We start from the raw sequence: 14353 nt of genomic DNA on the forward strand, positions 1-14353 counted from the left end.
CAGACAGGCAGGCAGTCTAACACACACATGGTTTGATGATTACCTGTATGTACTATTATGCTAGGGTAACATGCTCCTTTTTTGGGGTCTGTATGAGTATGTGTTCAAAGACCAGAAGAGGGCATTGGGTGTCCCCCCAGTTACTCTTCACTTAGTCAGTCTCTCTCTCTCTCTCTCTCTCTCTCTCTCTCTCTCTCTCTCTCTCTCTTTCTCTCTCTCTCTAGTGAGATACTATGTCTCACTATGCAGACCAGCGCTGGCCTTAATGCTTCTATTAGAGGCCTGTGCTATGGCTATGCTGCCATGTCCTGACCCTTTGTGGCAGGGTCTCTCCTTGAACCTGGAGTTTCTGTTTTCTTGTCAAGGCTGGAAGCCAGAAAGTCTCAATGACTCTCTTGTCTTCTTCAGCCCCACAATAGAGTTGAGGTTTCATGCATGTGCTGAATGCCAGGCTTGTTACAAGGGCTTTGGGATCCAGACTGCAAACTTGTGGCTAAGCAGCTAGCACTAAGACCTAAGCCATCTCTTCAGCCTTTTTGTAGTTGAAACAGTACAGCTTTTGCAAGATGTTTCTGCTTCAGCCTTCCAAGAAGTTGAGGTTACAGAGAGACCTGAACTACTAGGTTCAGCTTCCTGCTGAATCAGTTAAATATCTCAGGCCAGGAACTCCTGCCCTTTCACCTAGCCGTAACCTTTTCCTTCTTCTATACCCCCAAATAGGAATTGTCTTCTAAATATGGAAAGGTTACAAGTGTGTGGGCACTTAGTAAGATCTGTTAAAGAGGAGTTGAAGCCAGGTATGATGGGGTTTGCCTATAATCCTAACACTGGGGGGAAGGGGGCCTGAGGCAGGAGGATCTTGAGTTTGAGGTTAGCCTGGTCTACAAAGCAAAATCTTACCTTAAATAACAAATAAAAAAAGCCGGGTGGTGGTGGTGCCTGCCTTTAATCCCAGCACTCGGGAGGCAGAGGCAGGTGGATTTCTGTGAGTTTGAGGCCAGCCTGGTCTGTAAGACCTAGTTCTAGGACAAGCTCCAAAGCTACAGAGAAACTCTGTCTCAAAAACAAAAGGAACAACAACAACAACAAAAAAAAAAACCACCCCAAAACCAACCCAGTGTTTTTGTGCATGCTAAGGAAACACTCTACCAACTGAGCCCCAACAAAAAGAGCTATTTCTTAAAGAGCACCAGAGTCACGGAGGAGCTTATGAAGAGTCCCTGAATATAGGTTTCACTGGATCTCCCTCATTGCTGCTTCTGTCCCCACTGTGCTTTCCTCCTCTTTTCTTCCTTCTCCCTTCCTCCCACCCTCCCTTCCTTCCTCCCTCCCTCCCTCCCTCCCTCCCTCCCTCCCTCCCTTCCTTCCTTCCTTCCCTCGTTCTTTTGCTGAGAGAGGGTCTCATGTAGCCCACATTGGGCTCAAGCTCCCTGTGCAGCTGAGGATGACTTTGAACTCCTGATCCTCCTGCCTCCACCTCTTAAGCCCTGAAGTGACTGTGTATCATACCTGTTTTGTTTTTTTTAGTGTTCTGCTGTTGTTTTATTTTATTTTTTTTTACATCTGTTTACTTAGTTTTGTTTATGTGCTCGTGTGGAGGTTTGAAGGTTAGAGGACTACTTTCAGAATCAGTTCTCTCCATCATGTGGAAACTGGGTCCAGAATATGGTTATCAGGCTTGAAAACAGCAAGCACATTGACCCACTAAGCTGTCTTGACAACAGCAAGCACATTCACCCACTAAGCTGCCTTGACCGCCCTGTGGAGAGTCACAGGGACCAGCCAAAGGAGAAAGGTTTAGAGAATGCATACCTCATAGAACTCTAAGAAGCTGGGATAGTTCTGGAGGGTGGTTCCCTGGGTGAGACAATGCCTCAAAGGACCCACAAGGCTGGTTGTCATGGCACGTGCCTGTAATTCTAACTGGAGGCTAGCCAGAACCATACACTGGCTCAGCTGGTGGTGTGCTTGACCCTGGGCTCCATCCACAGCAACACATAAAGTGGCTGCGGTGATGCAGTCCTGACTCCAATACTTGGGTGGCCCGGACAGGAGGACCAGGAATTCAGGGCCATCCTCTGCTACACAGAGAGTTTATCATTGGTACGGACTCCATGAGACCCTGCCAGGAAATGAACGAATACAAGGGTGAGGCTGGCACGGAGGTACACCCCTGTAATCACAGAACTTGGAAGGCCGAGGCAGGAGGATCTGCGAATTTGAAGCCAGAACGGGATACATAGCAAGATCCTGTCTCAAAAAACCAAAACAAGGGCCTGGGATATGGCTCAGTGGCTCATGGGTTTGCCACCCATACATGAGGAACTGTTTGGATGCCTAGCACCCACGTTAAGTCGGATATGACGGTGCATGTCTGTAATCACAGTACTCCTGAAGTGGGGTAGGGGTAAGAGACAGGGGATCCCCAGAAGCTCCAGGGTCAGCTAGTCTGGTGGCGAACAAGAGAGTCGATATCTCAAACAAGGTAGAAGGTACGAACCGACACCCAAGGTTATCCCTCTGCCTGCCACAGATGTGCCGTACAAACACCATACACTCACATTCTCTCACACACATAAAACACACAGGCTTTTGTTTTTTACCTTGATTAAGTTTTGAAACTTCTTGCTCTGCTGCAGCAGTAACTTGTAGTGACTGACCGCGTCGTTGTGGCCACTGCAGAACACACCGTATTTCTCTTTCATTCTCTCTCCGGTTTCCCCTGAGAACTAACATGGAAAGGTAATGGAAGTTAGCCGATGATGAGCCGCGAATGCTGCCAGAGGATGTTTCCATCTAGTTCATCTGGTTGTGCTAAGATCTGTATTTTTCCTGAATGTTTCCTCTAAACACGTCCTTGGAGCCTCAGTGCAAGCACAAGGAGGTAAGAGCTCTGCCTGTCCCCACTCTTCAGATGCTCTGGCCACACTGTCAGGGGCCTACTCTACCGCTCCAGATAAGTGAGTGCTAAAAGGAAATTTTCCGTCTCATATCATTTCTGCAATGATCATGGGGATGATTTCTTTCATTTTTAGTGCAGAGTTTTCTTATGTTGTGAGATTGGCCTCAAACTCTTGATCCCACTCCCTTCTGCCCGTCTAGTCCTAGGATGAGAAGGGACCAGCTGAAGTAAGCAGCCCTACAACAGATGACTTTGGCCCAAATGTATGCTTGTAGTCATCAAAGACTGGGGCCTTTGGAGATGGCTCAGCATAAAGACCCAGGCTCAGTTAGGTCCTCGGATGGGTCTGGCAGCATGCATCTGTAACCCCAGGGCTTGGGGGCAGAGATAGGAGGATTGTAGGGACTCGCCGGGCAGCTGACCAATCAAAACATTGAGCTCCAGGTTCATCCAAAGCCCCTGACCCAGCTTGGCATGGTGGCATACTACTTTAATCCCAGCACTCTGGCGGTAGAGGTAGGTAGATTTCTGAGTTTGAGGCTAGCCTGGTCTACAGAGCAAGTTCTAGGACAGCCAGAGCTGTTACACAGAGAAACCCTGTGTAACAAACAAACAAGAAAGAAAGGAAGAGAGAGGGAAGGAGGGAGAGATGGAGGAAGGAAGAGGACTGGTAAGAAGGCTTGGTAAGTAAGACACTTGTTGCGAAGCTCGATGACCTGAGTTTGATCCCTGAGATCCACATGGTGGAAGGAGAGGACAACTCCTGGAAGCTGTCCTTTGATCTCCTCAAGCACACCATGCCACAGGCACGACCACCCATATAATAGTCTATCTTAAAAAAAATAAAAAGATGTGCAGTGATGGAGGCCATCTGAGGCACCTGCACGGGCATGCATACTACCCCCGAGCAGCGGGGGTGGGGGGGCTGGAGATGTGACTCAACAAAGTGTCCATCTAGCATACAAAGCCCTGGCCACAGTCCCCAGCACTGCATAAACTGGTGTTATCGGAACACTGGTGAGCCCAGCACTCAGGAGAGGGAAGTCAAGAGGGCCAGGTGAGCTGCATGAGGATGATGAACTCCTGATCCTCCCAAGAGGATTACAGGCAGGAACCACCATGCCCAGGTTCTGGGCAGTGCTGGGAATGGTACTCAAGGCTTTCTGCATGCCAGGCAAGTGCTGTCAACTGAGGTAGATCCCTCGCTGAAAATACAATTCTGAACAGTATCTGGACATGTTTGATCGAGGCCATTCCAGCCTCAGTGTTCCTAGGACGGACACGAGCAGCTGGACAAGAGCGGGCACTGTGTGCTTTCTAGGATGGCGGGCATGTGATACACCAGCGTCGTCATCTTATCAGAAAGAAGGAAGACAGGGTGGAGAGAGGTGTGACCCATCCTGGTCATAGTACCTACCTGCTGGACCAGGACATCCCCGATCTTTTGGATGACATAATTCCGGTCGCTGCCCTCCTCCAAGAACTCCTGCCGGCGCTCCTTGAGGCGGGCAAGGAAGTGGCTGTGTATTTCCAATAGGTCATCAGCACATAGGAACAGGCGGCTCACTGCCTGGCCACTGAACTGCAGCTCCTCCTGCAGGGCTCTGGAGTACACTTTCAGCATGATCTTGAGGGTGCGCACGTGGTGTGCTTCTGTCTGCATCAGCTCTGCAGGGACAGAGGTGGGGGAAGATCACCTTGGCTCCCAGGGTACTCACAGCTACCATAGGCCTGCTGCAGCTGGGTCGACCCTGCCTGCTTTCTGGGCCTGTGCGCGCGTGTGCGCACGCGCGCGCGCGCGCGCGCACGCACACACACACACACACACACACACACACACACACACACACACACACACCACACTCTCCTTTCTGATGTGTGGCCACACCCAACACATGTATATTACACATATTTATGTATATGAGTGTATAGGGAGGCCAGGGGCCCTAGGTTCTATCCTCACAAACAACAAAATGAACAACAGGAAAGAAGAAATAGTCTTGGGGCTGTGGATGTAGCTGTGTAGGTGACAGCCTTGGGGTCCATCCTCAACACGTTAAAGAAACTGGATGTGGCACTGTATTGCTGAAGTTCCAGTATGTGGAAGGCAGAGGTGGCCAAGTAAAGAGTTCAAGGTTACCCTCCCTTCAGCAGGGTGGGGGCACAACTGATTCCTAAACTTGCTGAGTTGCCTAGGCTGGTTTGACTCAAATGCCTTCCTTCCTGCCTTAGTGACAACAGGTGTATCCCATCACACTTGACCTTTAGCCTTTCTTAATTAGAAGTCTTCCCTCCCTAAAGTGCTATGTGAGTCTGAAGCCAAAGCAGCATGAAAAAAGTATTTAGGAGTGAGCTGTGTAACCTCAATGTCCCAGAAGCCTCTATCCTTGAGTTCAAGAAGGCCATAAGAAGGAACTTCTAGCTTTGGTGAGGGGTGAAACTTGCATGTCTCTTCATGTATGTGATCAAGCACAGACCTTGATAGACCAATGTCTGCAGTCCACTCAGGTGCTAAAATCTGACCTCCATATTATTAAGGGCATGGCTGTAGGAGTGTCTGTCTATCATGAACAAAGCCTTGGGTCCCCTCCTCCCCCAGCATCCCATAAACCAGGTATGTGGCCCAGGCCTGCCACCCCAGAACTCTGGCTGTGAAGGCAGGAGGATCAGAAGTTGTTTTTTTTTTTTAAAGATTTATTTATTTAGTACTTTTACAGTGTTCAAAGGCGGATCCTTTATGGATGGTTGTGAGCCACCATGTGGGTGCTGGGAATTGAACTCAGGACCTCTGGAAGAGGAGCCAGTGCTCTTAACCTCTGAGTCATCTCTCCAGCCCCAGAGGATCAGAAGTTTAAGGTCAACTCAGTTATAGGCACTGTTTTTTTGTTTTTGTTTGTTTTTTTTTAGACAGGGTTTCTCTACAGCTTATTGTGCCTGTCCTGGAACTACCTCTTGTAGACCAGGCTGGCCTCGAACTCACAGAGATCCGCCTGCCTCTGCCTCCTGAGTGCTGGGATTAAAGGCGTGCGCCACCAGTCCCCGGCTAGTTATAGGCAACTTTGATACTAGCCTGGGCTACACGTGAGACCCTGCCTAAAAAAACAAAATCAAACAAACTAATAAAAAAAATGGCGAGCTTCTGGGAAGTATGCTCAGGTAAGTAGAATCTTCACAGATTGGAAAATTTTTATAGACTAGGAAGGATCCTGGGCTGGCTAGATGGCTCAGAGATTAAAGGCACTTGCTGTGTAAACTTGGTGACTTCACACGTTATACAGACACAAGGAAGACCATGAAGAGGCAGAAGGAAAAGGAGAGCCTGAGGACCGGGTCAACTGCTTCATGAGAGTAGAACAGGGATGCTACACCCCCAGAATCTCAACAATTGGGCTACCTGCACAAGACCTGGAAGACCACATGCCAACACGGATGGAGACTACTTCACAGGGATCCAGCCCTAGATGAAGGCCTACAAGTAGCCAACGGCTGCTGAAGGAGGGAGAACCATTTCAGCCCCTCCCCCACCCCAGGGGTCAGTCCTAAATACATGTACATAGGGGGCAGTGCTAACTGGACTCAGTAGGTGACATTCATACATATAGGAGGTGTTATATAGACATATATATCCACATATGTATGTGTATATAAGAAGGTTAGAGATGCAGCCAGTGGCCAGCAGGTACTTCAGATTTGAAGTTAACAGACATACAAAAGAGGCTCTTGCCCCTCACATGATTTGAAGGCAGGGCAGGGAGGCGACATCTAAGACCACGAAGCTTGTTTTCACCAAATTCTGAGTCTGCACCCCTCTTGGACTTCTCCGTCTCTAGAACTTAGTGACTATAAACTTGAGCAATAAACTCATTTAAATACCACCCTGCTGATGACATTCTGTTCTAGCAGCCCAAACAGATGGAGAGTCACCAACGAGGTAAGAATGAGTCAGCCCCAGGCTCTTGGCCAGGCTGGGTTAGCAGGGACCTGTGCTAACAAAGCCCTTCCTGCTCCAACAGGTAGGGTTGTCCCAGGGGAGTGGTAGGTGGGACAGATTACAGGGTCTCCTGAGAGGCTGGCTGAGTAGCTCAGACTCTTAGGCGGACTTAGGGAATGAAAAAAATAAAAAATAATGGGGTTAGGATGTAGCACAGTTGTAAGAGTGCTTGCTTAGCATGCACAAAGGTCTGGGCTCCCTTACCAGCCCTGCAGAAACCAAGTGGGGTAGTGCATGTCTGTAATCCCAAGTGCTTGCAAGGTGGAGAAAGTTTAAGGTTATTTGAGGTGGTGACTTGGTGAGTTTGAGGCTATGAGACTATCTCAGAAAACAAAACAAACAAAATAGGACTGTTAAGTGGCTCAATGGGCAAAGGTGTTGGCTGCTAAGCCTGATGACCTGAATTGGATCTCTGTGTCCTGTATGGTAGAGAGAACTGACTCTTCCAAGTTGTAGTCTAATCTCCACATGGAGCCCTGACACACACACACATGCATGCATGCATGCACTCATGAGCGCACACACGAATGCATTTTTACAGAAGAATGGATAGAGAAGAGTTAAAGAGGGCTGGCAGAGTGACGTAGGCGTTAGACACCTTACCATACAGGACATCCTGTCTTTTTACCACCTCCTTCTTTTGTTTCTTGGCATATGCTAAATCCACAGAGAGGCTCCAGGACTCAGCCTCAAACTCATGGGCATCTGATTCGATCTCACACCTCAGTGAGGCAATGTAAGGATCTGGGGGAAAGACAGAGGTTGTTGATTAGGCTGGTGCTTGTCAAGTCTCCCTATCCCCGTCAAGGGCACGCTGAAGCCTCTGGCCGAGAAGGGAACCGTGGCACCCCTGGGAATTCATTCCTGCTGGGGACATAACTTCAAAGTGTGCTGCATCTTTTCCTGTTTTTGTTAACAATTCATTTTTTCTTTTGTTGTTATTTTTGAGACAGGGTTTCTCTGTGTAGCCTTGGCTATCCTGGAACTCGCTTTATAGACCAGGCAGGTCTGGAACTCACAGAAATCCACCTGCCTCTGCCTCCCAAGTGCTGGGATTAAAGGCGTGCGCCACCACTGCTGGCTTGTTAACAATTCAAAGATGCGTTTGATTAAATAAAATTAACCTGAGAGCAGGAGGCTGAGTCAACAAGTAGCAGACAGAAAGTGGTAAGGAGGAACCACGTGTAGAGTTTGTTTGAAAGACCCAGGCAAAGGAAGAAGTTTAGCTACTTGCTGTTCAGCCTCTCTGAGCAAGCAGAATTCCACCTCAAACCTTGAATTTTGAGTTCTTTAGATTTAGATAAAGTTTCGCATAGTAGTTTTGAAAGAGTCAGTGCATGAGGGAACAGAATCTCCACAGGCTTCGGCCCTTGTGGCCAAGCCTTTGCTTAAGGGGCAGTCACTGTAGATAATAAAAATGTTCAGCAACACCATACCTTCTATGAAAACAGACTCAGCGTTTGAGGATGTGAGTGACAGAGAGTCATCGGTACTCTGCTTCAACTTTAAAAACACAGTGTCGGCTTCATCCATGTCTCCAGTGATTGGTCTGAGTAAAACGATGATATGTTTATTTCACAAAAAGAAATTCGGGTCAGTGAGATGGCTCTGTAGGGAAAGAGGCTTCTAAACCTGACTACCTGAGTTCAATCCCTGGGACCTACACAGAGAGAACCAATTCCACAATGTTGTCTTTGGCTCTACGTGTGCACAGTGCAATGTGCACACACACATATTTACACACCCACACCACACCCATACAATGCAAATAAACAAAAAATCCAAATAAACAGCAAAAGTGACTTAAATAGGCATATATTACTTGGAATATGTAAGGCAAATGGGATTGTTACTCCTAATTAGATGATTGGGGAACTTTCTGGATTCCAGCAGAACACTTTAACTTGTCACAGATCATCGTTAAAAATTAGGAGACTAGGGTTGGAGAGATGGCTCAGAGGTTGAGAGCACTGACTGCTCTTCCAGAGGTCCTGAGTTCAAGTCCCAGCAACCACATAATGGCTCACACCCATCTGTAATGAGATCTAGTGCTCTCTCCTGGAAGGTACGCATGCAGGGAGAACACTATATAAATAAATAAATAAATCCTAAAAAAAAAAGTTAGGAGACTATTGGGCCAGGGTTGTAGTGCAAAGTTAGAGTGTTTGCTCAGGATGCTCAAGGCTCAGTGAGGGGGGGAGGGAGGGAAGAAAAAGTAGGAAAGGAGGAGGGAAAGGGAAGAGCTGGAGAACATACTTTGGGATTCTAAGTGAGTCCTCAGAGAGACTGCAGTAGGGGAGAAGCCTAGATTCCAGACCAAAATGTGAACTTGAGTTAGGTTGGTCCTGTGTACCAGCTGGTGTTCAACTGTAAAAATGTGCTGTACCAGCCTAACAACAGAGGCAGCCATGTCTGTGGGGGGCCAGGCTGGGGAAGGAGTCTGAGATTCTGCTACCTGCTCACATTTTCCTGGAAGCGTAAAAATATTCTAGCAGCTGGGGGGTGTGGCTCAGTGGCAGAGGCTTGCTCAACTGGTGATGACATAGCAATATGTCTCAGTAAGTCTGTGTGCAGAAGGCACAGCGTGCACTTCCTCCTAACGACTTAGAGGAGACACAGCCCCACAGCAGTGAGAAGCAGGAAAAGAAAGTCAGCTTCTTTCCCCAGAGACTCATCAGCGAGCGTGACTATAATGCTATGCCGTGACTTGTCCTGTAGTCACAGGACCATCTCGACATCCCGTGAAGCCCCGTGAGGGTAAACACTGAGCTGTCAGACCATAAGCATGTCTTGGGGACAGGAGGAAGCCCTGTGCAGGGATGCCAACCCTGTATGTTAGGCAAACTATCCCAACCTGTGGCTGAACGTAATCAGGGATATATTGGTGTTACAAAAAGAAAAACGCATGTACTGGGCTGGAGAGATGGCTCAGCTAGTAAAGGTGTTTGCCTACAAGACGGATAACCTGAGTTTAATCCCTGGCTCCCAAACAGTGGACAGAGAGAATCAATTCCTGAAAATTGTCCTCTGACCTCCACATGTCTGTGGCACATATGCTCCCATACACACATGAATAAGTAAATGCAACCTAAAATAGGAAGTTCAAGGTCATCTTTAGCTATACTGTGAGTTCTAGGTCAGCCTGGCTAACTCGGCTCTCACGAGACGATGATAAATCTTAAATGCATGGATTCAGAAAGCATGTGTTAATCTACCATGGGGCATAATAAAGGAGTTTTTTCCACCCCCCTGAGTGCACATACTAGCAGGAGAGAAACCCCCCAGCTTACCCAAGTCGTACCCCAGAACCGGCTGGGCTCGCTGTTGGCTGGGGACCTCCTTTCTGAGAGACGGTCATGCCGACATTCCTGGAAGGAGCTGGGCTGCTGCCATCAGACAGAAGTGTGGTCCGAGGGTGTTCCTTCAGGGAGGCTGCAACAGAAGCAAATACAGAGTTGGTGCTGAGAAAGTGGGCAGGATAGCGGAGGTTGCCCGTTCTGAAGCCTGGCTCTGCCTGGGGCTTCAGCACTGACAGAATCTTGGAGGTCAATAGCTCATTATCCAAGAAGACGTTTTCGCTCCATTTCCTGGGGAAAGAGCTGTAGAAAGACAGCTCAGGGCGGCCAGGGAGTGCTCCCCGCCTGTCACCACCCTTGGAATGTGTGGTCCCCATGCTGGCGACCTGGTGCTGTACCCAGGCTGTGCTGCGCTGTTTTTGATGCCTTGGGTGGGATCCTTCTAGAAAACAAAGCTACGTCTTCACTTGCTGTATTGGCTGGAGCAGTGGGGCTGGTATGCTGGAAATTGGTTCCCACTGTGATTGTTTGGTGTGGAAATGGCACAGAATTTTCTCTTTGGGTAAAACAATTAAAAAAAAAAAAGAAAGAAACGACTCTCCCACACTCTGCTTGCTCTTTGCAGGGGGCAACAGCAGAGGACAGTCTGTGTTCACGGCAAATAATCTACCATCGGGAGCCGCACGGACACTGCACACAGGATGATAATTAATCTGAGATTGGATGTCAGGAGAGCGCTGAGACCCACAGTCCTGGAGGCATGATGCTGATTTAGCTGGCTGTGCTGGCTTATCAGCCTGGTGTAGAACCACCAGAGTATACCCGAGGCTCCTTCTGTTTAGTGGACCCACTCAGCACACATCAGAGTTCTGAACTGTTATTTACTCCAACTGCTTACTGTTAGGATCTCGATAGGAGGATACATGTACCCACTGACTGAAGTTGCTGAGAGAGAGAGAGAGAGAACAGCAGAGTGCGGCAGTGCTGGGAATGGAATCCAAGACAATATACTTGCTAGGCAGGTGCTAAACTACAGAACCACACCCTGATTCCTTACTGGAAGATTGTAGGTAAGTGTCCCACCTCTCTCCAAGCACCCGCACTCTAGCCCTACACTGGGGAATCCTGGGCAGGCATTCTGCCCCTGAGCCATGCCCCCACACCCTCAGGATTGGTTCCAGGTGTTGAGATAGCAGGAAGACCCTTGCTAGGTGCTGCTGTAGTCTCAATTGTTCAGCCTCCAAAACCGCTGGCCAGACAATTCCCACTCTTCCCACTCCCACCTCCAGCTCCCCAGTATTTTGTTAAACCAGCAACAAACAGACTAGGAATATATTGGAAATTCTCTGACAGAGCTATGGAGGAAGCTTATAAATTATGATATGGCCTACTACCTGCTACAAACATTTTCTTTTTTTTAATTAATTAATTAAAGATTTCTGCCTCCTCCCCACCACCGCCTCCCATATCCCTCCCCCTCCCCCGATCAAGTCCCCCTCCCTCATCAGCTCGAAGAGTAATCAGGGTTCCCTGACTTGTGGGAAGTCCAAGGACCACCCACCTCCATCCAGGTCTAGTAAGGTGAGCATCCAAACTGCCTAGGCTCCCCCAAAGCCAGTACGTGCAGTAGGATCAAAAACCCATTGCCATTGTTCTTGAGTTCTCAGTAGTCCTCATTGTCCGCTATACAAACATTTTCAATAAAAATTTATTCTTAATTTTTAAAAGTTTATTATTTATTTATTTAGAGACAGGGTTTCTCTGTGTAGCCCTGACTGGCCTGGAACTAGTCAGGTAGCTGAGAACAACTTCCTATTTCTGAGAGATCCTCTCCTGTCTCCCCCAAGTGCCAGGATCACAGCTGTGCATCAGCATGCCTTTTACTGGGTGCTAGACACTGAGCCCAGGGATTCATATATGCTACGCCAGTGATCCAGCAGCTGAGCTACATCCCTAGTCCTTAACATTCAATATTTACCACAGCCCAGCATGGTGGGGATGTCACCCACCCTGCCTCAGACATTCTGATGTCATCTTAATGTCTAGAAATTATTATTATTATGGTAGATGATGGCCACCTAGATGTCATCCACACACAAATACCCATTTACAAACGAAAAATAATAATTGGAAGTGGCTCAGGTCAGGGCAGGAATTGCCTGCCATTCGTACACCATACCAAACCCCACCCAGGCAATGATGATTTAAACACACAAATATGGGACAAACCTGAATGGCAGCCTCTGCCTGGGGCCTCTTATCAGGGCTAGCTGTTCCCGTAAACTAAGGTCTGACCAAAAGCTGAACAGATTCAGCTTTCTTGCTGTTCAGAAAAGAGAGCATAAATACCATCTAGAAATGGTCAGTTCCAAAGAATATTAATAAATATTGTTTATGGTGGGCCTTGGGCACATACACCTATAATCCGAGCACTGGGGAGGATGAGACAGGACGATCACAAGTTTAAGGCTAGCCTGTCTCAAAAACAAAAAGGCAAAGGGCTTGGAGAGATGGCTAGTGATTAAGAATGCTCACTGCTCTCGCAAAAGAGCCAGGTTCAGTTCCCAGCACCCACATGGCAGCTCACAACCACCTGTAACTCATTTCAAGAGATCTGAAACACTCTTCTGGCTTCCCTGCACACCACCATATACCTGTACACATGTGCATGCACACATAAATACATAAAGTACACAAACAAGGGCTAGTGAGAGGGCTCAGTGGATAAAGACCCTTTGCTACTAAGCCCGATGACCTGAATTCGGTCCCCTCAGTCCCCTGGACTCAATAGCAGGAGAGAGCTGACTCCTGCCAACTGTCCTCTCCCCTCAAGACAGGGTTTCTCTGTGTAACAGGCCTACCTGTCCTAGAACTCACTTCGTAGACCAGGCTGGCCTGGAACTCACAGATATGTGCCACCCTCTGCTTTCCAAATGTTGGAATTAAAGATGTGTACCACCACACTCAGGGCAAGTCGTCCTCTTAACCTACCAACACAGGTGCCCTTGCAGGCAACCTTCCCCTCCCCCAGTTAAAAATAGTAAAACAAAACAAACAATAAAAGCCTAAAGCCAAAGGCTAGGGTTGTAGCTTGACAGCAGAGTGTGCTTACCTGGCCTGTCCAAGGCCCTGGCTTTGATGCCTGACCTGTTAGGAGGCCTTGGAGGTCACTGAGGATGGATCCTACCTCCTATTTCCTGGTAACACCAGAAAGGGAAACCCCATCTTAATTTTTAAATCAAAGCCCTATTAAGATAAAGCTACTTCCTCCTGTTCAAAACAGAATAGAATCTAAGTTCTTCCTCTGACCCTGAGAGGAGACCTGGCATTCTAAACCATCCAAAACATCACAAACTATTACCTTCTTTGAAGAGTTAATTCAGCTCTGCCTGCCACTCACCTGACCAGAACTCAAGCTACAGAAGAAAGGCTAATTGTCTCCTTAAAGAGATAATGTGCTCATCCCTACAAGGAACCCTCCCTCAGTGCTTCTGCTGACAGAATTCTGAGTCCTCAGAAAAGTTAACCAGTTTTTTTGTTGTTCCTTTTCCTTGGGATACCAGCCAAAAGTCCAAGCATGTTGCTCTGGGCCTTTTCAGTTTTTCTCTGAGTCCTCCACCTCCTCCATCACGCAATGGCTTGCTGACCGCCACTCCATTCTCTTCCTGTCCTCCATCCTCCTCCTCGGGTCAGCTGCCAAGGTTTATGGTTCATCTGCTCTGTTTTTTCCCTCAAACTCTAAAGATCTGATGATTATCTTGTGTGTGTGTGTGTGTGTGTGCGCGCGCGTGCGTGCGTGTGTGTGTGTGTGTGCGTGCGTGCGTGTGTGTGTGTGTGTGCATGTGTGTGCGTGTGTGTGTGTGTGTGTACACGTATGTGAATACCTAAGGAGGCTAGAAGAGAGCACTGTCCTGGAGCTGGAGTTACAGGACGTTGTGTCTGGGAACAGAATTCAGATCCTCTCTAAAAGCAGTACAGTATAAACCACTGAGCCATCTCTTCAGCCCCTATTTTCCTCAGAATAAATTGTCTTTGAGTTGCCTTCCAAATCCATTTTAAAATCCTTTTACTAGCCGGGCAGTGGGGGGGGGGGGACACCTTTAATCCCAGCACTCAGGAGGCAGAGGCAGGCAGATCTTTGTGAGTTCAAGGCCAGCCTGGTCT

The 14353-nt window shown here is 48.1% G+C and overlaps 1 protein-coding gene across 6 annotated transcripts in view; it reads right to left on the minus strand.

Moving 5' to 3' along the window:
- The window catches only part of Arhgef18 (Rho/Rac guanine nucleotide exchange factor 18), a 109254-nt gene that overhangs the window by 20523 nt on the left and 74378 nt on the right, over positions 1-14353 (minus strand). For all 6 annotated transcript variants that reach the window (XM_075971204.1, XM_075971205.1, XM_075971202.1 and 3 more), the window contains 5 exons: positions 10184-10325; positions 8330-8442; positions 7497-7637; positions 4320-4570; positions 2604-2729 (listed from right to left, as the gene is read on the minus strand). In XM_075971204.1, the coding sequence (XP_075827319.1) occupies positions 2604-2729; positions 4320-4570; positions 7497-7637; positions 8330-8442; positions 10184-10325 (773 nt within the window). The remainder of the gene's footprint in view (positions 1-2603; positions 2730-4319; positions 4571-7496; positions 7638-8329; positions 8443-10183; positions 10326-14353) is intronic.

The sequence above is a fragment of the Microtus pennsylvanicus genome, chromosome 1, assembly GCF_037038515.1.
Source record: "Microtus pennsylvanicus isolate mMicPen1 chromosome 1, mMicPen1.hap1, whole genome shotgun sequence".
In the NCBI taxonomy this organism is placed as follows: domain Eukaryota; kingdom Metazoa; phylum Chordata; class Mammalia; order Rodentia; family Cricetidae; genus Microtus; species Microtus pennsylvanicus.